The sequence below is a fragment of the Camelus bactrianus genome, chromosome 7 (genome assembly GCF_048773025.1).
Source record: "Camelus bactrianus isolate YW-2024 breed Bactrian camel chromosome 7, ASM4877302v1, whole genome shotgun sequence".
Lineage (NCBI taxonomy): Eukaryota > Metazoa > Chordata > Mammalia > Artiodactyla > Camelidae > Camelus > Camelus bactrianus.
This window is the reverse complement of record NC_133545.1, coordinates 13,559,515-13,587,026: the sequence shown is the minus strand read 5'-3', so window position 1 is coordinate 13,587,026 and position 27,512 is coordinate 13,559,515. Positions and strand designations below refer to the sequence as shown.

The 27,512-nt window shown below is 41.5% G+C and overlaps 1 protein-coding gene across 7 annotated transcripts in view; it reads right to left on the bottom strand.

Moving 5' to 3' along the window:
* Nucleotides 1-27,512, bottom strand: part of ATP6V0A4 (ATPase H+ transporting V0 subunit a4) — a 70,235-nt gene that overhangs the window by 42,285 nt on the left and 438 nt on the right. Inside the window, exons 1-3 of one of the 7 annotated variants that reach the window (XM_010947485.3) lie at nt 25,558-25,616; nt 18,048-18,125; nt 218-351 (exon numbers count right to left, since the gene is read on the bottom strand). In XM_010947485.3, coding sequence (XP_010945787.2) covers nt 218-334 — 117 coding nt within the window. In that variant the 5' untranslated portion in view covers nt 335-351; nt 18,048-18,125; nt 25,558-25,616. Of the gene's footprint in view, nt 1-217; nt 352-1,761; nt 2,089-18,047; nt 18,126-19,306; nt 19,361-25,557; nt 25,666-27,237; nt 27,371-27,512 lie in introns of those variants that run through there. The other 6 variants (XM_045510999.2, XM_045510998.2, XM_045511000.2 and 3 more) reach the window with 6 other exon arrangements.

Sequence of the window (27,512 nt, the reverse complement as noted above, 5' to 3'; positions counted from 1 at the left end):
GCTTTAAAACATCCCCATAGAGGAGACACAACTGGAGGAAGGAAGAACATGTTTGTGAGTCACTTGCCCAACGTTATCGCAAATCCTAGCCAGAAGAACTAGAATCACGGAATTCCACCTATTCCAGCCCAGGGCTCTCCTCCCTGAACTTTGTTCACTATCACGAAGTGGTGTGAAACTCCACCTTCCTCCGGTCTCCAAAGAATGCGGTACTTACATCTTTGAACTGAACCAATCCAAGCTCTCCAAGCTCAGCTACACAGCAATATGCAGCCTCCACCTGGAGAAACAGTTGTGACAAACACATCTCCTCACTTCGGAATACAGACGCCATCTTGACCCAGCCTTAGTCTGTAGGAGACAAAGATATGTGAGTTAATGAATGTGTGAAAACCTTAGGACAAAAATTGGTTTTGGTTGAGTTAAATTAAAATCCAACAGGGGGAAGAAAAGCAACAGGAATCACTCCTGATTTTAAAAATATAAACAAAAACAAGGTAGTACTTTTCACCACCTATCAGATTGGCAAAAGATGAAAAAATATGATGAAGAACTCAAGTTTAAACAAAACAAAAAAACCCCTCAAGTTTGTGGAGGGTACAAGGAAGCAAACACACTGTCATACTCTTAGTGAAGTGTAAATTTGTACAGCTTTCTCATAGAGCAATTTGTCAATATTTATCAAATACTGTATTACTCTCCATGACCCAAGATTTCCACTGCTCATCACCCAGCTAAATGGAGACGTGTGGGGAAATGGATGCACAAGCATGTTTCCAATAACATTGTATATAATAATTATAGAAAATGGATCTAACGTAGATATCCATCAACAGATTAAACTGATACAACAGAACCCTGCGCAGTAGGCAGGAATTAAATAAATCTGTACGTTCTCTATAAGGAAAAAGACTATTCACCTAGAATCCATTCTCATCAAAGACCCTCTGGACTGCCCTACTGCTGCCAAACCAAGTTGTTTTCCCCAAAGTCCAACCTTCTGGAAGAACTATCACACCCTCCAGAGGGGCCCCCTTTTCCTCCTGTCATTCTGTAAGGGATAGAGGAGCTGCTATTTGCCAGACACTGGGTTTATCCCTCCTGTCTTATCCTTCCATTGTCCCATTTTCCCACAGGATAAAATCTAAAGCCCTAGACGCAGCCAACCAAGGGCTGCAGGCATCATCTGCCCTCTGCCCTCGTCTCGACTTCATCTCTCCTAACACACGGAATTTCTCCACAAGCCCCCTATGGACACTGAGGTCCCCTAGATCTGGGACCTCAACCTCCCTACCCCACAGCCCCACGCCTCACACCTCCTCCCGGGCCTCAGTCTGAGGGTCCTCTTTCCCCATAAGCCTGTCCAGATCCCATCAGCACCCCCGGTGAACTAAGCCCCCTCCTGTAAGCTCCCAGAACACAAACCATCTGCAATTACTTTGCTTAGTGTCTCTTTTGGCCACTAGCCAGAAAAATCCACGCGGTTAGAATTACGTTTGTTTTTCACTCTCACCAGTCTAGTTCAATCACAAAGAAGATGCTCAAAAAATATTTCCCGGTTTATTGACTAGAGGCTAGACGTCCCCCCTCCGCGCTGAATGCGGAGTCCAGTCTTCCACGTTTGCCTTGTGACACGAGATGAATGAACTTTTCCTTCTGCCCTTTCTGGTGAATGAGGCCAGGTTTTCACAGAAAAGAGACAGAAGACGTTAGCTTCCTGCACCAAAAAAAGAGCACCAAGGAAAGACCCTTCCTTCCTACCCTAGCCTTGTCGGAGCAGGTCCTGGCCGGAGGTCTCGGGGGTGCCTCGGGGCTGCGGTTCTCCGGCGGCTGCCTTCGCCCGACCTCCAGCGGGGAGCCCGGGCCGCAGCAGCAGGGCCGCGGCGGTCGCGGCTCGCGAGTGGCGGGCCGGATGGGACCAGCCCGGCCGGGGATTCCGCCGGCAGCCTCCCCGCGGCGACGGGCCCCTCCCGGCGGCCGCTCCTCGCCGGGCGCCCGCGGGGCCCAGAGGTGGCTCTGTTGTGTCAACACCGGCCTGTCCTGTCCGGGGTGAGGACAAACCTGCCCCGCCGGCCGGCCCTGCTCAAACCCCGTCCCTCCCCCGCCCCCCCCACCCCACCCCGTGCCCTCGGCCTCGACCTTGGGGCCCCACCAGGAAGCAGGGACTTTCTTCCCTAAGGAAAGTGACTTACCCCCGGGGAAGCCGAGGGTTTGGAAAGCAGGGCCCTAGAGACCGCCTTCTGAGATGCCTACTAAGCACGCTAGAACACTCCTTCCTTTCATTGTAAAAATGAAGTGACAGTGAGAAATAGCTTTGGAACCAAAAAAAAAAAAAAAAAAAAAAAAATCACATTCACAGCCCGATCAACAGTTAATTTCCCCCAAACAAATTAAATTCAAAGGAGAATAGACAGACATCCTTACACAGAGCCTAGGGCTAAAATACAGCTTCCCTGAGGCCCAGGTAAGTGGGGGCCAGTGGGGGGATTTGCCCTTTTCTTACCGAGGACTGCTGTCTTTCTCATCTATGGGGCGGGGGGGGGGGGGGCAGAGCAGCCAATTAGGTGTGTTTCTCTTGGCCCAGGGGTTACTCTGCAGGGGCTGCTCCCCAGGTGGGGTGGGCCAAGCCCCCACGGCACCGCCTGGATGTCTGTAAAATGGACCTTAAAATAAGGAGCGAGTGCTTTTTGGCTTTTTACACTTTATAGTGGAAAAAATTAAAGCATCTGAGCAAGTACGGAGACTAGTTTGAGGAAGCCCCGTGTGCATACCACTCAGCATCAACAGTTGTTGAATTTTGTAACATCTAATCCCCACCCACTTCTCCTACCCACCCTAGACTATAGTATTTTTTTTCAGCCCAGACTTTTAAAGTAAATTCCATACATCGTATTATTTCTTTCAAAATATTTAAATATCAAAGTATTCAAAAGATAAGGATTCTTCCATGAATTTGTTATGCCCACACACACACATTATACTATGGGTCACACCTAAAATTCAGCAATAATTCCTTAATATCAAATATCCCATCAGTGTTCAGATTTCTCAGGTTGTCTGAGATTTGCCTTTTTCCGTAAACCCCCCAGGTGATTCCTAGTGATTAAATCAGAACCATGGCTTTTGAGAACACAGGGTGAAAAATCTAACTTTAGCTGGGGACGGAGCAGGGGAGGGTAGGGTGTAGGGAGGATGGAAACAATCAGCAAAGAAGAAGCAGCAATTTTGAATCTGGGGCCGTGGAGACCGGAGCCTGTGAGGACCCCATAGGAAAGGTACTGCTTGGATTTCTTAAGCAGCAGAGCTTGGCCACACCCAGCCATCCCAACAGGGCAGATCCACTCAAGACTCACCTGGGCAAAGCTACAAAGACTGAACTCAGGATTCCCAAAGCAGAGCAGGAAGACTAGAAGAGAAAACTTGAAAAGGCATCACCAGTGTTGACTCTGCTTCTCCCACCCTAAAAGCTCTGGAGACAAGAGGTGCCTGGCCCAATTAGTGCCCCCCTCTTTTTGCTCCTCCGCCTGCCCACCTCCATTCCGCTTTTCACCCCCACTGGGATATGCTGTGTCTTCCGGTCAGCTACTGTTCCGGATAGAACAGTAGCTCTCAAGGGTCCTGGTGCTCACAAATCACTGAGAAGCAGATAGAGAAAAAGTCCATCTTGATGGTTAAGAGCAAAGATCCAATCTGCCTGAATCAGGAACCCATCTCTGCCTTTTACCATGTATGACCTTGGGAAAGCTATTTAAACCCAGGACCTTAGTGTCCCCATCTGTAAAATACAGTAGGATCTTAGATATTTATTTAGCATGTGGAAGTATAAGAAGGAGAGGTTATGTTAAGGTCTGATTTTTCTCCTAAAGCCTCAAATCAAAGGTGCTTAAGATCAGCATTCTCACAGGACACTGGCAGGACTATACATTACTGCAATCTATCTGAAAAGCAATTTGCATGTCCCTGGACCCAATGATCCCACTTTAGGAAGTTCTCTTTAAAACATCTTTTAAGGAAGTTGTGATATATTCATACAATGGAATACTATTCAGCCATAAAAACTGACAACATAACGTCATTTGCAGCAACATGGATGTCCCTGGAAAATGTCATTCTAAGTGAAGTAAGCCAGAAAGAGAAAGAAAAATACCATATGAGATCGCTCATATGTGGAATCCAACAAAAAAGAAAGAAAGAAAGAAAGAAAGAAAGAAAGAAAGAAAGAAAGAAAGAAAGAAAGAAAGAAAGAAAGAAAGGAAGAAAGAAAGAAAGAAAGAAAGAAAAAGGACATAAATACAAAACAGAAACAGACTCCTAGACATAGAATACAAATTTGTGGTTGCCAAGGGAGGTGGGTGGGAAGGGATAGACTAGGAGTTCAAAATTTGTAGATACTGACAGGCATATGCAGAATAGATAAACAAGATTATGCTGTATAGCTCAGGGAAATATATACAAGATCTTGTGGTAGCTCACAGCAGAAAAAAAATGTGACAATGAATATATATATGTTCATGAATAACTGAAAAATTGTGCTCTACACTGGAATTTGACACAACATTGTAAAATGACTATAACTCAATAAAACAATGTTAAAAATAAATAAATAAATAAAACATCTTTTAAGGATATAAACCAAAATTTAACTACAATCACATTTACTGTAGCATTATTTGTAATAAGTGTGTAATTGTAAAAGATCTCAATTCTTTCATCTGTTCAGTAAATATTTATTGAGAGGCTACTACATGCCTCCATCTGGGTGCTGAGGACAGGGCAGTAGATAAGAGACAAGGGCCTTCTCTTCATGAAGCGTATGCCCAGACGAAGGAGATAAATAGTAACAAATTCCAGTAAACAATTAATAAGTTAGCAAGGTATTGCAGATTATGAAAAGCTCAATCGTAGAAAGATAGGCTTTAGAAAAGTGGAGTGACTATTTTAGATAAGTGGTCAAGGAAGGCCCCTCTCATTTGGGAGGAGGTGACATTTGAGCTGAGACGTGGAAGATGGAAATGAGCCAGTTTTGCTAAAAGAAGCTACTAGAAGGGTATTCTAGGTAGCAGGAACTGTGGGGTGCAAGAGTAGGGGTGTGACCTCATTACAAGAGCTCGTGTATCTGTGGAGTACTTCCCATGTGCTGGTCACTGTCCTCATGACTGCAGAACACATTTAAGTACTTTACACATTTTAACCCATGTAATCTTCTTAACTCTAGGAGGCTGGCAGTCTTCTTATTCTCATGTTACACATGAGGAAATAGAGGCACAAAGAAGCTAAGTAGTTTGCCCAAGGTCATACAGTCACTCATGACAGGTCATCTGACACCAGAGTCCTTGTTTATCGCCACTGTGTGATATTGACTCATGGTCAGAAAAGGTTCAACATGTTCAAGAAACAGAAGGAGGCCAGTGTGGCTGGAATATGTGAGGGGTGGGGGGTGGGAGTCTTATGAGGACTGTCAAGTGGAGGCAGGGGCCAAGCTCTGAGAGAGTTGATGGGCCAATAAGAAATTTGGATTTTATTCTAATGATCTTGGGACGCCCTTGGGAAATTTGAAGCAGGGGAGTGACATTACCTGATCCATATTTTTAAAAAATTACTTGGACTTCTGTTCCTGGAAAGATGGAATAGAATGCTTTTTCTCCCCAGTAAGTAAAACTAAAAACACTCAGCATTATATATACAACAAATAATAGTAGACTCCAAAAGGTAGAGAGAAGACAGAACTTCTAGAGACCCTGAGATCTGAGGAACAGCACAGAGGTGGGTTCTCTGGATTTTCTTTACCTCATATATTCTAGACATGTTGCTGCAGAAGCCAGCAAGATATGCAGACCAAAAAAGTTCCAAAGAGAGCCTTCTCTCTCTAACCAAAGGACCAGGAAGGAGGCAGCCTTCCCAGAAAGAAGACTTTCAGATAGTGATCACTCTCATCCAGCCAAACATCCCAGAAAAAGAACAGTGGCCCATGGCCACCAGTGCCTAGCCGCCTACCCTCACCCAGCTATGCCAAGCAGCCACCCTCCCAGTGTGGTGTCAGAGAAGGCCAAGGGGGAGCCTGAGCTCCCAGCCCACCTGGGGTAACAAGACCCTCCTGTTAGCCTGTGTTGGGGTGCTGTCAGAGGACACTCAATTAGGGATTAACAGATACACAGAACTCTATATAAAACATAAACAGCAAGGACTGACTGTGTGGCACAGGGAACTATACTCAATATCTTATAGTAACCTATAATGAAAAAGACACTGAAAAAAATATATATATAACTAAATCACTTTGCTCTACACTTGGAACTAACACAATATTGTAAATCAACTACATGTCTATAAAAAAATACATTTTTTTTAAAAAAAAGAGACAATCAGAACTTTCACTTCTGCCCATTGGTAATGAGGCCACCCTTCCACTGGGTCGTGGATGTCATGTGAGGAACAGTAACCAGGCACTTCTGCTCCTCCCAGCCAGGGTGGTGCTGGGACCCAGGGTAGGCCACCCCAACATGTGCCTCAATGGCTTATTGATTATTTTGAATTAAAGTTACTTAAGAAACGGCCCACTCAAGGGGACACTGACTCTCCATCTGTCTTCCTGAAAGCAAGAAGTAAATCCCTCATGTGAAAGGTGCCCTCCCTGCGTCTGGAAGTGGAAGGACACCCTTATCACCAGAGACACAGAATTCAGGCCGAGAAGCCTATATAAACAAACCTTGTGACTTCTTTAATTTACTACCCCAAGCCCAAACTCTGTTTAGATTCTTCACTAATTGGGCACCCAAAACTGAAATTTTTTCACTCTGTCAATTCCTCATATATTTCTTGTCTCTTTGTCTAAAAAGTATAAAAGCTGCCCACTTTGGCCTCTTCTTATGTTCCATTTCTACAGGACCTCCATGCACATGGATTAAAGTCAAGTACTGACACCCTGCTTCATCCTGAGCAACACTTTTATCGATCGATGGCATTGCTGCATTTTTTTAAATTGAAGTGTAGTCAGTTACAATGTGTCAGTTTCTGGTGTACAGCATAATGTCCCAGTCATGCATATACATACATACATTTGTTTTCATATTCTTTGTCATGAAAGGTTGTTACAAGATTACTGCATATTTCATTTGTTTGTTTGAACAAAAGATTTCTCCATTAAAGAGAAGTATGAAAACTAGAGAGGGGAAAAAAAAGAAATAAAAAACAAACTACTCTGAAAGCTGCATGAAGAAACAATTTGTAATGGACAAGAGAAGAAGCTGGTTTGTCAGGAAGATACCTGAAATGATTTCCTTGAGAGCTAGTGGTTCATCCTTATGCTGTAATTGGTAAAAAGAATGAAGCAGCCTTTATATACATCATATTACAGATTTTTAGCTGTTTAATCATTTTTGTGATATATATATATGTGTGTGTGTATATATATATATATATATATATATATAATTATATATATATAATTTTGTAAGAATTAATTGCAGAAATTTGGGATGAAGAGATTTTAAGAAGTTAGAAATAATATAAATGTTCCATAGGGAACTGATGAAATAAATTATGACACAGCTATGTGATAGAATACAGTACAGCTATTAAAACAGCACCAAAAGCATCCTACTAATAAGGAAATCTGTTCTTGGTACATGTGTTGATGAAAAAGTATTTTATGAAACTGTATACATAGTATTGATGGCAAGTTGAAATTATAATGGAGTGATCACAGTTCATGCATACAAAAATGGAGATGGGTGACCACTGAGGATCTGGTCTGACACCACTGAGAACTTGAACTTTCTTTGAACTGTACCAGATTAAAGGACACCACCAGCCGTGTTCAGAACAACACCCGCCAAAACCAGCAAACTTATGGTCTATGCAACCATTTTCCACCCCAACCAATCCTACTTAACAGGGACCCTTACTTCTTGCCAGCTGCAATTATAAATCTAGATAAACAAATCACGTAACTAACCATAACCTTGCCTTTTTTGCCTTTAAGTCTCCCCTATTTTGTAGTCCCAAAGAACACAATTCAAGTGCTTCTTGAATTTGTGTCTCCTGAGCTATAGTCCTAACAAACCCCAAATAAACACTTTTTTTATTTCAGTCATGTCTCTCTTTCTAAAATTGTGAATATACTTGGAGTTTCCTTAGTGTCAACACTCTGAGAGTACAGTGATTTTTTTGTTTATTTGTTCATTTATTTTTCCATCTTGAGATTTGGGTTCCAGGTTTTGGTGCATATTCAGAATAATGGGAAGTTCTTATAGAGAAAAGTCAAAGAAAGATGACCCCACTCTCAACCTTAGGAATCCTTGCTAGCTTTATGTTTAACATCTGTGGACCCTCATCTTGTAACGACTTATCTAAATGGGTTCATGTAACCTGGAATGACTTAAATTCTATTGGCCAAAATGGGGAACTTGCAAAGTTCCCAAATTAGTCTATTTTCATGCATGACTGCAAATGTTCCAGAACCAGACAAGTAACAGGAAGCACATTTTAATTAGTGTCTAGAGGCCTCTAAATCTAACAATGAGAAAATTGCCTCCCTCCAAGCTCTATATGAAAAGTTGACTCACTGTCTCTAAACTTGAAAAATTCTGCATCTACTCCATCCTTTTACCCACCTCTTTCCAAACTCATATTTTTTCTATCTGACTGATCCGCCTCCCTTGTCCTCCACCGGACCCCCTTCCTCCTTTTCCTCCTTGACTCCCATGTCCTGGTAGCCCCTTTTAAAAATAAGCCCACTGGACAAGGGGGAAAATCTGCCCTATCACCTCAGCAATTCCTCAGGCCTTCCTACAAATAATCAGAAAATAAATCAGCTAGAAGACAGTATTCAAGAACTAAGAACTGTTTCTGTCTTGCAAATCTCAACAAAACCAGAAATACAACAACTAAAAACAAGTCAAGACCCACCTGTCTTCACCATCCCCGAGGCCTCGTCTATTCCTCTCAAAATGATTGTAGGTATTATAAAAGGTCAGGATATTAGAGCAAAACTGTCCTGTACTTAAAAAAATACTTACCCTAAGACTTATAATGATAGATACATTTTCTTTCTCCATCCCATAAAATTATAAATCTTATTTCTTTGAAATGTAAACACAGCCCTCATTGCCCGAGACTGCAGCCTTGCCTCAATCAATAAAACCTAAAACTTAAAAATAAAGAAAAGAAGAAGAAGAAGGAGAGAGGCTTTTTAAACACAAACTGCTAAAAGGAGTCTCTTGCCCAAAGAGCCTCCTTAAAATTGCTTGCCAAGGGCAAAGATGGATCTTTAAAGTCTTCTCCAGAAATAAGACTTCAGCCGTCTGAGTGAGTAATCTAATTTATTCCCACTGTTACTTACAAACTAGTGAATTTTGTGCTGTATCCAATTCATCACTAAGATTTTAAAATGAAAACTATGAGATCTCTGGTTCTGTCTGTCTCTATATTACCTCTGGATGATATCGCCAAAATTAGTTTGTAAAAAGAGCACTATTTAATTGGCTTAAACAAAAAAGCACATATGTGTGTGTGTGTGTGTGTGTGTGTATATATATATATATATATATATCTCCTCAGAAATGTAACAGAAAGTAACCCAAATGCTTTTCAGGCTCATGTGATCTAGGAAAATATTCAGTATTAAAGCTAGCTTACATTTGTTGGTTTAATTAATATAGACATATCCTTAGAGTCATCAAAATTAAATATAATTCTTTCATTGTATCTAGATTTACTCCAAGTCAGTAATCTCATGTTATCTCTGTTGTGAAATTTGTCAGCAAGAAAAATAACTTGGTATGATGATATTTTCATAATTAGTGAAATAGATATAAATGAGATAAGAGTTTTTAGGTAAACTCTTTAAAAATAATTATGTTTTATGGTAGGTCCACCTAAAAATAATTTCCCCAAATCTTTTGATAAATTAAAATCTTAGAGTTTTGCTAAATTAAATGAGAATTCATTAAATGTCCAGATCATTTCCAAATAAGATGAAATGCTGAAGCATAAAATCTAAGAAGAAAAGGTATAAGGAATGGGTATGTTTTTTGTTAAGGAAAATACAGTGATTTTGTCCTAAAGCTGTTTATTTCTAAATGAGAAATAAAATAAGGGACAAGTTAAAATGGACACAGAACGTTGTTAAAGGTTTACTGAAAAACAGAGGATATCTTTAAAAAGGAATGTTACGTGTGGTCAGAACTGGATAAGATTGAAGTAAGCTTAATTAAGTAAATGAGTTTTAATATAAAAAATAAGCTGGTCAGATTAGAATTTAGATTTCTCTCTGTTAAAAGGACAAAAAAAAATTTTTCCCTATTGGTCTGCTCTTGATAGTGACAGATTGTAAAGAGTTTCTCTTTCCCTTTGAGACGTCTGTCTAGAAATAAAGGGGAAAAGAGATCTTGTATCTTTTCAAAGTGGTCACTTATGCTTTGTGTAGTCTTCATTCAGTCTTTAACTACTTGAGTAAAACTAGTCCTCTCAATATTAAAAGAGCTGGGTTTTGCTCAAAACTATATAGCCTTCTATATTTGAAATTTTCAATTGTTATTTTGGTTAAATAAATAATTAAACATTGTTTCACACTGACCTATTTAACTGAGTGTTTTAAAACCTTTTTGATCCCACTCCTGGGCATATATCCAGAGGAAACTCTAACCCAAAAAGACACATGCACCCAATGTTCACAGCAGCCAAGACATGGAAACAACCTAAATGTCCATCAACAGATGACTAGATAAAGAAGACATGATATATTTATATAATGGAATACTACTTAGCCATAAAAAAGAAGAAAATATCACCATTTGCAGCAACATGGATGGACCTAGAGATTATCATACTAAGTGAAATAAGTCAGATAGAGAAAGACAAATATCTTATGATATCACTTATATGTGGAATCTAAAAAAGGACACAAATGAACTTATTTACAAAATAGAGACAGACTCACAGACACAGAAAACAAACTTATAGTCACCAGAGGGGGGGAGTGGGGGGAGGAATAAATTGGAAGTTTGGGATTTGCAGATACTAACTACTGTATATAAAATAGATGAACAGCAAGGTCTTACTGTATAGAACAGGGAACTATATTTAATACTTTATAAAGGCCTATAATGAAAAAGAATATGAAAAGGAATATATATATGTATAACTGAATCACTATGCTGTAGATCAGAAATCAACATAACATTGTAATCTAACTATACCTCAATTAAAAAAAATTTTTTTTTGATATTATTGATAGACTTCCCAAAGTTCAAATTCTAGGTAAAGTCTTTTGGCTTACAGCTCACTTTGAGATATTTCTCTCTCCTTATAAAAAGAGAGCTGTTAAACCAATTAGGCATATTTGATATATTAAATTACATGGGAAGCTTTACCAAATAAGAAGTAACATTAAGCCTTCTTTGTGTTGTGCCTGTATAGGTATTTTTGTAAGTGTTCCAAAAATTGTATGAAATTCCTGGCAATCTATTTCCTGACATAAAATATTATCTGTCATCAAAATTGAGGCTCACACTAAAGGGACCAAATTCGAGTATCAGTGAAAGGCCCTCGGTGACTTTCACGTAAAGACAGCAGCAACAGAATCTGCAAAGATTATGGTACATATGGATGAAGTCAATTCTACTTCTGCAAAAAAAAAAAAAAAAATTAACCCCTCATAGCCAGACTGTTGCCATCCTGATGTCCTTGTAATATGGCAACAGTCTGCTCCTGCATCAGAGAAATTAAGATTGGTAAACAAAAAAAAACAGATTTCTTTTGTGTAACACAGGGAAATATATTCAATATCTTATAATAATCTTTAATGAAGAATATGAAAACAAATATATGTATGTATATGCATGACTAGGAAATTGTGCTGTACACCAGAAATTGACACATTGTAACTGACTATACTTCAAAAAAAAAAAAAGTTGGGTAAACAATTCCTATAAATTAAACAAACAGTCAGGACTATGGGAAACCCAAGACAGCCGCTTTGTTCTTCCCAGTTCCCTGGCAAGCCCCTTTGTTTGTTTGGTGAGTTAATACCTTCACTTGCTGCAAGCTGATGCCTTCACAATGGGGGAAAAATACTATTAGAAAACGTGTTTTCCACTTGGGATACACATTCCACAATCTCCAGTGATCAAGGCACCCACTTCACTGGGCAAATCATACAAAGCCTAAAAAAAACCTTGCAAACGTTTTGGAACTATCACTGTCCCCATCACCCTCAATCATCAGGCAAGGCCAACAGAACTAATGGAAAAACTGGACTCAAGCAGAACAAGAATTCATTACATGGGACTGAATGAGCTGATAAATATGATTATAAATTTTGTGACTTTTTGTCTAACATGTTATTTTTTTCAATCTTTTTTTTTTCTTTTCTAAGGCTTACAGCAATTTGGTAAACTATACCTCTGTAAGGCATACCTCTACAGCATACCTCCGTAGAATCAAGACATTTTTTTTCTCCCTACCTGATCCCTCCAGAATTCAGAAACTCTCAAACTACAACTGCCCTTTTCCTGAAGTCCTGAAAACGGAAAGTAGACAACTGGATATAAATTTGAGAGAAATTGCCAGGACAACTCATATTTAAACAATCCTTGTGCCTGTTACTGTGTGAGCCACTCAGAAAGTTTACCTAAATATCCAATGACGTCATCAGAGACATATCAAACTGCAAAAGATGCTTCGACTCTGACTTCTAAACCTGGGGCTCAGAAACTGGTTTATAATTTGATCTAACCATTAACCTTTGTTTTTCTTTTGTTTCCATAGAAACGCCTTGTATTAAATACCTGATTACTTGTACCATAGGCCTGGCTTTGGGAGCCCGCTTGCCTCCTAAAATGAGATACTACTGTTCAAATGAACTGATTTGTTTTCAAAATTAACAGTTGGTTCAAACAAATGGAAGACTAATAATCCATTCTCTCTCTCCACAGTCACCAGCTCAGCTTTTAATATGTAAAACTTCCAGAGATGTTTCAGAGGAGGGAACTGTTGGGGCTCAGGGTAGGGTACCCCAAAAAGGTGCCTCAATGGTATACTGATTATTTTCAATTAAAGTCACTTTAAAAACAGCCAGTGCAAGAGGGACACTCTAACCCTCCTTTCTGTCTCCCTAAAAACAGAAAATAAATCTCCCATGTGAAAGGTATACTCCGTGCCTCAGAAGTAGGAAGACACCTTTATCGTCAGAAATAGGGAATTCAGGCAGAGAGACTTACATAAACAAGCCTTGTGACTTCTTTAATTTACTACCTCAAGCCCAGATTCTGTTGAGATTCTTCACTAATTGGGCAGTCAAAACCGAATTTCTCACAAATGTACTGTTTCTTTGTAAGCACCCAACAGGAGGAACTTGCCGGCACCACTACCCTTGAGCTTTGGGGCCATTACCTGGTAAAATAAGGGTTCCTTGAACGCAAGCCCTCGGATACCCTGATGGTCGACCTGATGGATAACTAAGAGGGCTACTAAGTTTAGTGCTGGAGAAAGGAATGACTCACATCCAGGAGGGACGAGGCGGGGACAGCGCAAGACTGCATCACGCTCCTCAGGACGGCACACAATTTAGGGAATAGTTATTTGTGGAATTTTCAATTTAAATTTTTCAGACTGCAGTTGACTGAGGACAACTGCAACCACAGGCAGTGAAACCCGGCATAAGAGGGACTCCTGGATACAAGTCAGTAGATCACGCCTTAAGCAGACAAATCAAGAACAGCAATGTGAGCATCTTATCTGGAGATTCTGAAGGTAACCACAAGAAGAAAAAGTTACAACAGTCGAAAGTAGTTCTTGGGGAACTAATTGCAGAGGGAGTGGAGCAGGAGACTTCAGCATTTTTATTTTTTATAAACCCTTCATACTATTTGATTTTAAAATCCATGTCCATTTATTAATTTGAAGAAAATTAAACAATTAAAACCACATTTTTCAATGATGATAAAAGAAAATAATCTCACAAATGTTTGTTGCACAATGACGGTGTGCCAGGGAGGGCACTAGTGTTTGGGGTACAGCACGGACAAAACAGCTCCTGGTCCCGTGAAGTGTCACAGAGTCACACATAATAACCCTCATGGGGGGAGGGTGGTAGTGTTCCAGCTTAGCATGCATGAGGTCCTGGGTTCAATCCCCAGTACCTCCACTAAAAAATTAATTAATTAAATTTATTAGATAATAAATAAAATCTAAAAATGATAATAATAATCCTCATATCAGTGGCTAAGGCACAGATGATGCTTACTGTGGGCTAATTTAAGACAAAACCCTAAGATACAGGTAATGTTAGAATCCTTGTTGTTTGTTCAACTGTTTGTTTTACAGATTAGGAACCTGAGACAGGGAGAGGTGACCTATTCGAGGTTACTCAGCTAATAAGTGGTAAAGAGAGGACGTGAACTCCAGCTCCAGAGCTGAGCCACTCTAGTGTCAGTAATCAAAGTATCAAATAACCGCGAGGACGAATGTGTGGTAACTGGGGTGGGTGCGCTGACTGAGGGCGCACCGCTCTCTGAGCTGCATAACCAGACCCAGCCCAGGCTCAGGGGAGGCTTCTGTGGGGAGAGGAGCCAGTGTACACAGGGCGGGGAGAGGGAGGGAGGGAGGGCTGGGAGATGGGGCTGGGGCAGTGGGCAGGATGAGGAAATTCAGGACCATGAGACCATATTAAAGCTGGTGTCTTTGTCCTAAGAGCAATAAGAAGGCCTTGATAGGTGTGAAGGCTGTGGGTGCACGCCAATGATACATCTTTGAAAACATATTTCTAATTATGGGGTGGGTTGGGGGGAAGGGGAAAGGGGCATCTCGGGCAGAGCAGTTAGGAGACAGGCACAGTGGTCCAGGCCAAAGAGGAAATGGTTTTTATTTTCAGTATCCCATGTGTCAAGATGGAAGGTACATACAAATCATTCTAACAGCATAACGAAGTAAAAAAAAAAAAGCAATTATTTGAGTGGCAAGCTGAATTAGCTGCCATTTTCACAGAATACCACTTTTTACTTGAAAGAACAGCTAACCAGCTAAGGTTATTCAGACTTTGGCATTCGGCAGGCATTTTCTCAGAAGTGATCCAAATCATGCTGTCACTTCAAAGGAAAACAACTGACCGATGATAAAATTACAATTTTAGAGAACTCTTACCTGCCACCATGAACTTGACAGCTTTCTAATACTAAAACCTTTCTAAAGAGGATATTTCTGTGGAGATATTTGTAAATATGATCTTCCTCTTAGTGTACTGTATAATGAAACATAACAACATTTGGAAGATCTGTGAACCAGTATTTCTCCAATGACCAACGTGTAATGTTATAAAATCGTGGACAGGCAAATGATTCATCAGAAGTGCATGATTAGCCAGTGGATTTTAATGAAAAGGTTTGGTTTCGAATTCCACATTGCAACTAAGCTTTTTTTTTTTTTTTTTTTTTTTTTTTTTTTTTTTTTGGCCAGGGAGGGGTAGTTGGGTTTACTTATTTATTTATCTATTTAATGATGGTATGAGGAATTGAACCCAGGACCTCATGCATGCTAAGTATGCACTTCACCACTGAGCTATCCCCATCTCCTGCAACTAAGCTTTTAAATTTTACTACTTGTTAAGTTTTGGCGTAGTATCAAAGGAAAATATCCACAACTGTCTGAAAAAGCTAATAAAACATTTTCCCCCTTTTTAAACGACAAATTTCTTTTCTTCGTCTACTCAAACAAAAATAACCAACAGCAACAGATTGAATGCAAACATAAATGCAAAAGGCATCCAGCTGTCCTTCATTGTCAGACATAAAAGAGATTTGCAAAATAAAACAATGCCACTCTGTTGGGAAATACAGTTATTTTCATTAAAATGTATATTTTTATCAACCTATAACAGGTTTCATATTATTTTAGATGAGCTTATATATAAGATTTTTTAAATTTCTCAGTTTGAATTTCTATTGTGGTAAATATCAGTAGATAGAGTCCGCATAAGCCAGAATATTTTGGGGCTGTTAATTTTTAAGAGTATAAAGGGGCATGTGGACCAAAACATTGGAACTGGCCTGGGGAGGGGATAGAGGGGTGTATTAGGCTGCCAATACCACAAACTGGGTAGTTTAAACAACAGAATTTCTCATCTAATTGTTCCAGAGGCTAGAGCCTAAGATTAAGGTGTCAGCAGGGTTGATTCCTTCTAAGGGCTGTGAGAGACAGTCTGTTCCATGCCTCTCACCCAGCTTCTGGTGGTGTGCTGGCAATCTCTGGGGTTCTTTGCCTTGTAGAAGCATCACCTGATCTCTGCTTTCAACTTCACATGTGTGTGTCTATGTCCAAATCTCTCCTTCTTACAAGGACACCACACATATTGGAGTAAGGGCCCAGCCTACTGCAGTATGAGTGTGGCCTCATCTTAACTAATTACCTCTGCAAAGACCCTGTTTCCAAGTAAGGTGACATTCTGAGGGACTGGGGTGCGGACTTCAACATGAGAATTTGGTGGGGGACACAATTCAGCCTGTCACAAAGGGGAAGCAATAAAGTCAGGTCTGAACATGGGAGAATTCAAGGTTTCAAGACGGGACAGAGGAGACGGACCAGAAACAGAGAGGGAGAAGGATCATCTGAAGGAGAGAATTCAAGAGAAGAAAATGTCTCAAGAACCATGGGTTGGTTGTGGAAGAGGAGGCCTGAGAAGCATATGGAGGTTCCTGGTGACCCCGATGGACCTACTTCAGTGGAATGAAAGGGGCAGAATTCAAAGTAAAGACTGTGATGTTAGGAAGTCAGTGGCTGGTGAGGAGACCACAGGGAGCAACAATTCTTTCAAACTATCAGGCTGTTGAAAGGAAGAAGGGCAGGGTAGCAGGTGATGAGAAAATGAAGTGTCACAGGATGGTTTCATTTATTTTTCAAGGGAAGGGACAGTTGACAAGCCAAAAGAACTCTGTGAGCTCTGGTTACACAGCACATTTAAAAAAATGGCGACATCCACTTTTTCTCATCCATTCTGTACATTTGAGACACTCTCTTTGAACCATACAAAGATATCACTTATATTTCTCTGGAAGTTTCCTGACTGAGTGCTGTATTTTACAGGTAACTTTTCACAGCACTGAGGAGTCACAGACAGCTGGAAGAGGGAAAATGTGAACAACCGCAGTCCAAGTCAGTCTAAAACCAAAGTAAACCTCGGAAACTCTCTAGCAGTGCTGGGGCTCCCCACCGCGAAGGGAGAGGAGAAAGTGGGAGAGGAGCCAGGCTCGGCTCTGGCCCTAAAGGGTTTCCAGTCACTCGCTGAAAGAGACAGAGATTCAGTCCAACCCACTGGCTGGAGCGGAGGCATGGGGAGACTAAATGACTTACCAAAGCCGGACAGTATGCTCGCATTTCTGTAATTATTTGTGTCACTGACTTTTTCACTAAGCAAGTCATTCTCCTATTAATCATTAAATACTATGTATTTTAATAGACTTTCAAGACCCTCATTAACACTTACATTTGGCATTAGGTCTTGAGAGAAACCACCCTCTTAGAGCAGAATCAATTCCATATAGGATCCAAATGAACGCTGCTTTTGACACTGGATGTTCAATACCACTGTCCCCATTCTTTACACAAGTCTGGGGCCCGATGCCAGTTTGCGGCCACTCCACACTTGTCCATGCTGGTTTCTGGCAAAACACTTTCCTGCCCTGAAGACTTTCTATGAAACAGCTCTTGCAGAGCCGAAGAGGGAAGCACACCACTTAGACCTCTTCAAAGTAGGCATTCCTTTAAACAAACGGCCTCCTTTGTTCCCAAATCCTTGCACCCAGGATTAGGATGATACCACATGCTCAGCTGTACAAGATCAGTTTACAGGAGATCATCAGAATTTAAAGAATGGAAAGGGAAAACTGGAGAGCAAGCCAACATGCTTGCAAGAAATTTAAGCCATAAATTAAAAAAAAAAAAAGGTAAGCTGCAAAAGTAACAACTTGATTTTCTAAAAGCAAGGTCTAATTTTTCTGAACTGAATTCCAGACAAATTGCCTTCATTCAAAGAATTGATTTTACCAACCACTTACCTAGCCCTTCTCCACCAGAGGCCAGACACTGAGTCCACCATCCACGAGCCTTCACAATGGGCTCTAAAGGATAAAGCACTAGAGACAGAAAGAGAATGATCTGAGGTTGCCAAAAAGAAAGAATGATATTCAACTTCACACACAATCAGATGCAACTTGTGGACAGTAACATTCATGAGTTGACGAGTTTATGTTATCAGCACACTGAGGACAATATTATGTGTGCTAGAACCAGGACCATCCCCTGCCATGAACATCCCCACTCCTGGCCACAGACCTTCTCCTGTGATGGTTCTTAGTGCACAATGGTGCCATCCAATGTCACTTTGACCCTCACTGCTATTCTACATCTTTCTGTCCTCTAGATCATGGCCTGAGAAAGGGCCCCCCACCACCACCACCTGGTGGCTCTCAGGAACACCTACACTCTTCTCCACCCTCCACCCCAGCCCACTTCCCTGCTCAGCACACGGCCACCTCGTTCCTAGGGAGACCCTCCATCATGGAGCCTCTGGCTCCCTTTCCTCCAGCTCAACGCCGGGCTTGCTCTCTGTTTCCCTTCTCCCCAGAGCACAGCCACTTTACATCCCTTTGATTCCTGTCTTCAATGCAAGTCTCAGACTGACCGGAAGTGCGATTTAGGAAAAAGAAGTTTCATCCTGAAGAGGACAGAACACTCCTAAGTTTGTCGAGCATGGATTTTACCCATTGCATCTCCAAGTTTTTCACTGGGGAGCACCTCCCTGGTTATTTGTCTTTTCTGTGATAATATTTACCCTAAATTCTATTAGAGAGTTTCTTTCCAGTATGATTTCTATGTCTACTTTTTTAAAAAAAAATACTTTACTAGCTCATTTCTCTTCTTTCTCCATTTAATATACTATATTGAGCACAGAGTCATAGAACTGTGCCCCTGGAAGAACTTAGAGATCTAATCCAACCCCTTTACTTTAGAGAGAAAGAAACAGGCCCAGGGAGGTGAAGGGATTGGCCTATGGTCACACAGCTACTGACAGAACTGCACGCAGAACACAGGGCTCCTGACACAGGGTTTTTGCTTTATCCCTGCAGCTTTCCAGTTTGTTTCTCACAGGACTTAACAACCTTTGTGTAGGCAGAGTATGTAGCAGAACCCCTTCTGGGGATAATTTACCCCCTCTGGGGAGTCCTGAGGAGCCCAGACAAAGGTCTTCCCCCGTAGGATTGAAAGGAGCGTTTCTCTGGACTTTCCTCCCTCTGTCCCCCTCCCAGAGACCCACCTGCCATATCTCCTGGGTAACATCATCAGTAAGGTGATGTGACTTCCACCAAGGTCACATCACCTTACACAAGAACACTAGAATCCAAGACTCCTGGCTCAGGGTTGGTTGTGTTGGCCCCTCAGGGGCCACGGGCAGCCTGGACAGAGAGATGAGAAAAAGTGAGTAAAGGAAAGTTCTAGAAGAGGCTGGAGGCCACAGAGGAGAGACGTCAGATGCTGGGAAGAGAGAACCAACCATCTCTCACTCAGCTGCCTGGTCCTTTTTAGCTGCATGTGGACAGAACTGGAAAAGAAAACTCAGCTGAGTGTTGATCAAAACATGCAGCTTATTTCCCAAAAACCTTAGCTTAAAATTACTTTCTGAGAACACACATCTCTGTTTATTAAACAAGAAAAGGAGCTTAACCACAAGCACTGTTGTGCCAACAGAAGCATTTTGCACAAATGGTAAGACTGGGAACTGAATTACCAATCACGGGGCTTGGAGCTGAACAGGACCTCCCCTCCAACCATTCATTAACTTCACCTTAAAATGCCCTTACCTGTTTGAGGCTAGTAACTCACTAACTTTCTCACAGTTGGAGCTATCCCACGGTGGAAATGACTGCCTTAAAAGTTAGTAAGAAACCTGTCACTTGAGGCATTTAACGAAGTCCAAGTAATGACCTTGAGAGGTCAAATGCAGCAATACCAAACTATTAACTACCATTTTCTTTGTAGGGGAGAATTCTTATAAGGTAAAAGACTGGCCTAGGTGGCCTCTAGGTGCCTTTCTAACATGGAGATTCTATGTTTTCTTTTTCCATATCTTATTTCTAGTCTTCTTTTTGTCCTGAACATTTGTGGGTGTGTCTTGTACATTCTGTTATATATCTTGGGCACCCCAGGAACAGAGGCTGTCAATAAGCAGTTCTCTGCACCATATGCAACTTGAAACTTAATTAAGATTTTTTTTAATGGAAAAGATTTACTGATATTGAATGTTTTTCCCAGGCAATCAGACAGATCCTGTAAACTCCAGCCTATCTGCTCTGTGATTGCATTGCTTTCCTGTGAACTACTCTTTTAAAAAATATATTAACTTGATTTTATTTCCTAATTATAAAACACATTCATTGTAGAGAATCTGAAAGACATCAAAAAAAAAAAAAGTATAAAGAAGAAAATAAAAATCACCTCAAAGTGTAATTCTAGATATGACCACTGCTAACATCTTGGGGAGGATATTTTTCAAAACTTTTTCTTTGTATTATAATACTGGAAACATATTTAATATACAGTTTTATATCCTGCTTTTTCTGCTTTATGTTATATAGCAGGTGTTTTCCCAAATAATAACCATTATCCTAAAACATCATTTTAGAATTAAACATTATATCCCATTATAGGAGGCTTCTAAACTTTTATTTTCACAAATATTGTGATGTTGAGATGGAGAATCTTGGATGTACATTTCGTGTGTATGATTATTTCTTTGGGGAATAATTTCCCAAGAGCCATTAGAAGGAAAGGTGGCCAAAATAAGCTGAACCTAACAAAGTCTACAACTTAGCTACATACAAATCATCTCAGTTACTGAGACTGGATTGACAGGATGGCAGACTGTTGTGGTCCCAAGCACCTGACTGAAGCAACCAAAAAAAAAAAAAGATTATGCCTCATCCTAGGTGATCCTAGGACTCAAGTTATTTCTACAAGCAATTGTCTATAATTACAATTTTTCACACAGTAGAATATAACCAGGTACGTGAGGAAACACAACAACATGAAGGAAAAGCAGCAGAAATAATTAATAGAAACAGACCAATGGGGGTGAGCAAATATTGAAGTTATCAGACACAGATTAAAAAAAATTTATCTTCACTCTGTTCGTGAAGATGAAAAACAAGACTGAATAACAGAAAGTTATTTTTTAAGATACAAAATGAAAATTCTAGAACTAACGCTAAAATAACTGAAATTAAGAACCCAATGAGTAGTTATAAAGTGAATCAGACACAGATGACAAGAGAGTTAATAAAAGGGCAGAAGAAAATATTCAGAATAAAGCGCATGAAAACAGAAGAATGGAGAATAAAGAAGAGGGCAAAGAATGAGAGGATTCAGTGGAAAAGCCTAACTTACATGTAACTGGAGTCCCAGAAGGAGAGAAAAGAATGGCACAGAAGCAGTATTTGATGGCTGAGAACTTTTCAAAACTGATGAAAGACATCAGATCCCACATTCAATTGTCTACAAACCCCAAGCGAGGCAAATAAAAAGAAACCCATACCTGAGCCCATCAGAATAAAACCGCTGAAACCCAAAGACAGAGCAAAACTCTTAGAAACAGTGAAATTAAAAAAGAGACAGATTACCTACAAGGAAGCACCAATCAGATGGACAGCTCTCAACAGAAACCAGGAAAGTTAAAAGAAATAGAAAAATATATTTAAAGCACTGAAAGAAAATATCTGTCAACCTAGAATTCTACACCCAGTAAAAATACTGTTGGAGAACATCTTCAAGAATGAAAACTTATCCATCCAGACAGACAAACACTCCAGTGAGGGAATCCTAAAAGGTGTTCTTCACGGAGAAGGAAAATGATGGCACATCAAAGACCAGACTTGCAGAAAGGAGTGAAGAACAATAGGTTGGCAAATATCTGGATAAATTTAAACATTCACTTTATTAAACAGTAATAGTGACCTGCTGAGTTAAAAAGTATGTGTATAGTTAAAAATATGTGACCATAATGGTATGAAAATCAGGAGTGAATTCCCAAAGTCTTTGCAGTATCTATGAAGACAATAAAAGTATCGATTAATATTAGACTTTGATGAGATCAGAATGCATGCTGTAATCTCTAAAAAAAAAAAAATGGAATAATAATCAACTCAGTCCAAATGTAGTGAGGGGGTAAAAAAAGGAACATAAGACAGATGGGAAAACCAGAGAGCACTTGGTAAGATGGCAGATTCAAAACCTAAGCCAGTCAAACAAGTTTATACTGTATAGCACAAGGAACTGTATTTATCTTGTAGTGACCCATAATGAAAAAGAATATGAAAACAAATATCTGCATGTATATACTGAACTATTATGCGGTACACCAGAAATTGACATAACATTGTACATTGATTATACTTCAATTAAAAAAAACCCTAAGCCAATCAGTAAATACAGTCCATGTGAATAGATCCAGTGGCCAAATTAAAGACAAAGATTGTCAGTGGGTTTTTCAAAATCCAACATCATGTTTTTTATAAGGTACACATCTAAAATATAATAAGGACTTACTGAAGTTGAAAGAAATGATGGAAAATGATGTACATGCAAAATTAAGCAAAAGAAAGGTGGGAGAGCTGTAGCAATAACAGACCAGGTAAATTTTATCACAGAACAACATTCCTAGAGATTAAGAGGAATGTCACAAAATTATTTCTTAAAGAAGGTTCAGTTCATCAGGAAGGTGTCATAATTCTGTATTTGTATGAAGCCTAATGACAACTTCAAATACTCAGTACAAAAATAGACAGGACTACAAGGAAAAGAGGAATCCAACAATCTCTGTCTCAGTATTCAATGGATTTAAAAATATATTTTTAGAAGATATGAACCACACAATCAGCAGTCTTTACCTAACAGACTTATACAGAATACTGAACCCCACAACTGCATAGCATAGTCTTTTCAAGCACTGCCAAGCATTTATAAAAATTGGCCATGTGATGGTTCTTAATGAATATCAAAAAATAAAAATCATCGAAGTGTGTTTGCAGAGCTCAATGCAATGAAGTTAGACATCAGTACCAAAGAGGTAATTGGGAAACCTCCATATGCTTGAAAATTCAGACAGAAATACACTTCTGTGATAAGGAGATCCAAGCCCGGGGGAAGATGGTCTCAGCCAAGAGGAAGTGTTTTGTTAAACCCACCTCTGTCCTGGCCACCGGCCCACCATCCCCACCGCCCCCTAGCGCAACTGTGGGTTAAGAGCAAATCGAATGACTCACCCCTGGAACCGCTCAGAATTGGTTCCAAAGGGTGGGTTCCAGGCCTTGGTCACCTTGTTCCTTCTCTCAGCTCTATGACATGATCTCAGATCGGACTCTGTGTAGTTCTCCTCACTTCCTCCAAATCATGCACCCATAACTGAACGGCAGGTTAAGCTTCTCCACAAAGTGCTGCTTAGGGGGAGGTCTAGATGTTTCAGTCCTACGAGCAACTAGAGACTGACATTATTTTGTGAAAACAGATTCCGACAAAGCCCCACGCAGGGAGAGCCACAGACCCCATCTCTGCTGGGAAGATAGGGACCAGTGGGCACAGGAGCGGTCAGGGCCGCGACTCTCCTCCGAGTGGATGAATGAGAAATAAGTACCCCGAGTTCCAAGCCAGTGATCTCTTCCCAGAGGTGGGGAGGCAGGTAGAGAGGGAGATCAGAATCACAAGGGACGCTTCCTCACAGAAAATGTCGTTCCCGTAGGCGGATGCGCTTCCAGGCCACGGAATGCTGGTTTTCAATCATTTTGCCCAGGAAACGCTTGGCTCCCTCTCTTTTTCAAATGAAATTATATCAGGGAAAACAGACAAAATGGGAGGCAGTGAGAGCCTTAGAACTCCACGGTCTTGGCCACACCGACCCCAGCACGGAGCCTGGTCAGAGACATTTTAGCCTGGACTGTTTTTAAAGTATGTGTAATCAAACACCTTCCTCAACCATTAAAAAAGAAAAAAGAAAGCTTGAGAAAGCTTCTGCAGAACGTCTAGCTTTGAGCAATACAACTTCCTGGTGCCCTTTGCAAAGCAAACCTGATGTAAAAATGCATGAAAAACTTACTAGTGGAGGTGAGGTAACCAGCTGCCTAGAGTTTTAGTTACAGACCTGTTAAAAAAGACAGCTAATGATGGTGACACTTGGAGAACAGCCACCATGCAGTCCTTCCATTGACAACTACTGAGTTCTCAGAGACCCATCAAAGAGGGGAGGGTATAGCCCAAGTGGCAGAAAGCATGCTTAGCATGCAAGAGGACCTGGGTTCAATCCCCAGTACTTCCTCTAAAACTAAATAAATAAGTAAACCTAATTACCTCCTCCCCACCCCCGAAAAAGGAAAGGAAAAAAACAAAAACAAAAACAAAATCTCAGAGACCAGTCAAGTCCATCCTATTTTAGGATACTAAAATCCTTTCATCTGGTGATAAGAGAATGCTTGTCTTTTAAATTGACTTGCAAACACTTAATCTAAGGCAGTCCCAAATCAAAGAACAATGTATTAAACAGAAAGAGGGTGGGGACAGATCATTACCCGTCCCCTCCGCATTCACTGCTTCCCAGAATTCTTTCCACTGTGTGATGTGATATGATGCTGTCGGCTTAGGTGGGTGCCTGCACTTCAAACCAGCATCACAGCAACCCTAGGCAGGGCTGTTTTCAGAATCTCTGTCCCAGGCTGTCATCATTTTGGAGGGACATGCTCTGCTCACATCAAACTTATCAAAATGCGCTCAACATCCTACATTAAGTTTTCTCTGTTTACATGTTTGAAATGAATTGTGTAACTTCACTTTGGAAAAAAAAAATTTTTTTTTGATTGCACAGGTTTTGTTGCTGTTCATATTTTGATCTGAGAACATTTTTTTTCAGGTCTCAAACGTCTGGGGGACCCTTGAAAATCCCATAGGCCCAACACACTGCTGTTATCTCCAGTGAGAATTGTATAAATCAGCCCATCTGTGAAGCTCACTGCAGGGTGTACAGTGAGGAAAATGTCAAGAACAGAGATCAAAAGATAGGAGAAAAAATAGGAGAAAGTGTTCATCTCATTAAGTAATATTGCCCCCGTGGGGACCCACGGGGAAAATTCCTCTCTGGTTTTGGTATCGAGAGCAGTTGGGCTTCCCCTGCCGTTTTCGTCTCATGCCCCCATGAGTCACGTATGTGACCATGCTATGCTCTTCGCACTGGCTGCCAGAAAGCTGAGAAAACATGCGTGCCGTTTTGGGCTCTAAACCCACTCAGGGACCCATCTCCTATTTCCTGCCCTAACTTTCTCTTTGCCTCGTTTCTTCCCGTTTATTTTATTTCATCTAGCTGAACTAATTGTATGTAAACTTCGTTAAACCCTTTTTGGACCAAGGCAGAACATAAATAAATCAATACATAAATGGCATGATTTTTCCCTAAAACTGCCTTTCTCCCATACTTTCTACTTTTGATGAATCTTCTATTAAAATACTGGTTACCATTTGCTGGGTACTTACCATCATCCGGCACTGTGCAATGCATTTCCCACGGACTACTTAACTAAGTCATCATCAGACTCTTGAGCTAGGAGCTACTGTCCCATTACTCTTTGGATTAAGAACCAGAGGCTTGGATGTATAAAGTAAACTGTCCAGGGCCCCTCAGCCAATAAGAGGCGGGCCTGGAAATCCACCCTCTCATGGCCATCCTCTCACCGCAGCTGGAAACCTGGCCTCCATCCTGGGGGCTTTCTCCTGGACTCCCTTCTGCTGATTTGGCCTCCTGAACACCCCTCGATTCTGTCTCCCTCTTCTCTACCCCTTCTTTTCTCTATCTTCAGTCCTACTTCTTATTTCAGGGCTCTCTTGATCTCCATCTGGGATTTCTGCAACAGCTTCTTAGATGATCTCTCTGAATCCAGGCCTGCCCTCTGTCATCCAGTTTTCTGAAATACAAAGGTGACCACATCTACAGGTGCCTTACAGGATGCCCCGGTTGGAAGGTAGAGTCCCACTTCCTTATTAGACTTCAGGCCCATTTGTAATCTGTTCTTAGTCTAACCAGACACACCGTGACCCACTGCATGCTCCAAGGACAGTAATTACTCCCCAGATAAGGGACACACGTTCGTGTGTCAGAGGCTTTGCGCATGCTGTCCCCTTCTCCTGTGCCTGGTGAACTACACGGCTCTCAAGTCTCGGGTCATAATGCCACCTCCACTGTGAAATGTTCTCTGAGTCTTCTCACCCACAACCCTCCTCCCCACACTTATTTCATGGTGTTGTCATTACTTGTCGGTCCGTCTTCCTCACTGGACCCCGAGCTCCGTGAGGACGGGGACTGTCAGACCCCCACCCCCACATCAAGGACTAAGATGCAGCGGCTACGCAGTGATTACCGAGCATGCACCCAAGCGGGAGGCCTAAACCGGACTCTGGCACGCTGCTGGAGACTAGCCTTCCTGAAGCACTCCTGCCCCCAGCCCCCAAATCCAGGAGTATCCGGCCACCACTAATTTGTACCTTTGGGCAAATTAGAAAAAGTGCCTCTCCCAGGCTGATGTGTTACAACGAGACGTCCTTATTCGGGGCTTACACGTGGCCCACGTGTCCTTCCACGAGCCCAGAATGAGCTGCACTTCATCCCTCACTCTCTCACCCGGGCCCGTCCTCGTTCAGGGACACAGCGCACATTCCCAGGCCACTGACGTGCACAGACCACTCTCCTGCCTGTGTTTGCTCGAAAGGCCCGTCAACTGCCGTCTGCACCTGCAAACTTCAATACCCAGCCGGAAGCTCACGTCAGCTGCGGCTCTCTCCCCTGTGGCTCTCAGGCCGACTTCACCCTCTGTCTTTTATGCCCCATCACAGGGGAAGATGCCCATATTTGAGGCCTACCATAATCCCTCCCAGTTCTTTCTTCACTGCCTGTTCTCACCACTGCACTGAGTAGGAATCAGGAGGTAGGATCCGGTCTTGATCATCTCTGAGTCTCAAACGCCTGGGTTGGCGCCTTTCAATACCTGGTCGGGTATTCAATGCATGTTTTAGACGGAAGGCAGAGCTTCATTCAAACTATTACTCAGTTCCAAATCTTCACAAAGCCTCCCTTCAGCCTCCTGATTGTCTCAATCCCTCTAGCCTGGCCCAGGGGAGGCTCAGCCTCACCGTCAAGGTGAACATCTGAGCACCTCTTACCTCTGGGCCTCTGCTCGCCTGTCCCTTCTGCCTGCGTTGCCCACTTCTCCTCTTGGCCTGTCAAAATCCTGTCCATCTTTCAAGGCCCAGATCCAAAGCCATCTTCTTCACGAAGCCGCCCACCAGCCAGTGAGGCCTCCTGCGGCTGAGAAGCAAAGGGCTTTGTCCTTCCCCAGTCCTTCCTGAAACACTGCTCTGTGTTTTAATGACGTGTGTTTGTAATGAAAGCCCTTTGAGGGCAGGTATGGCCAGACTTTAGGAGGATGCTGTGCACA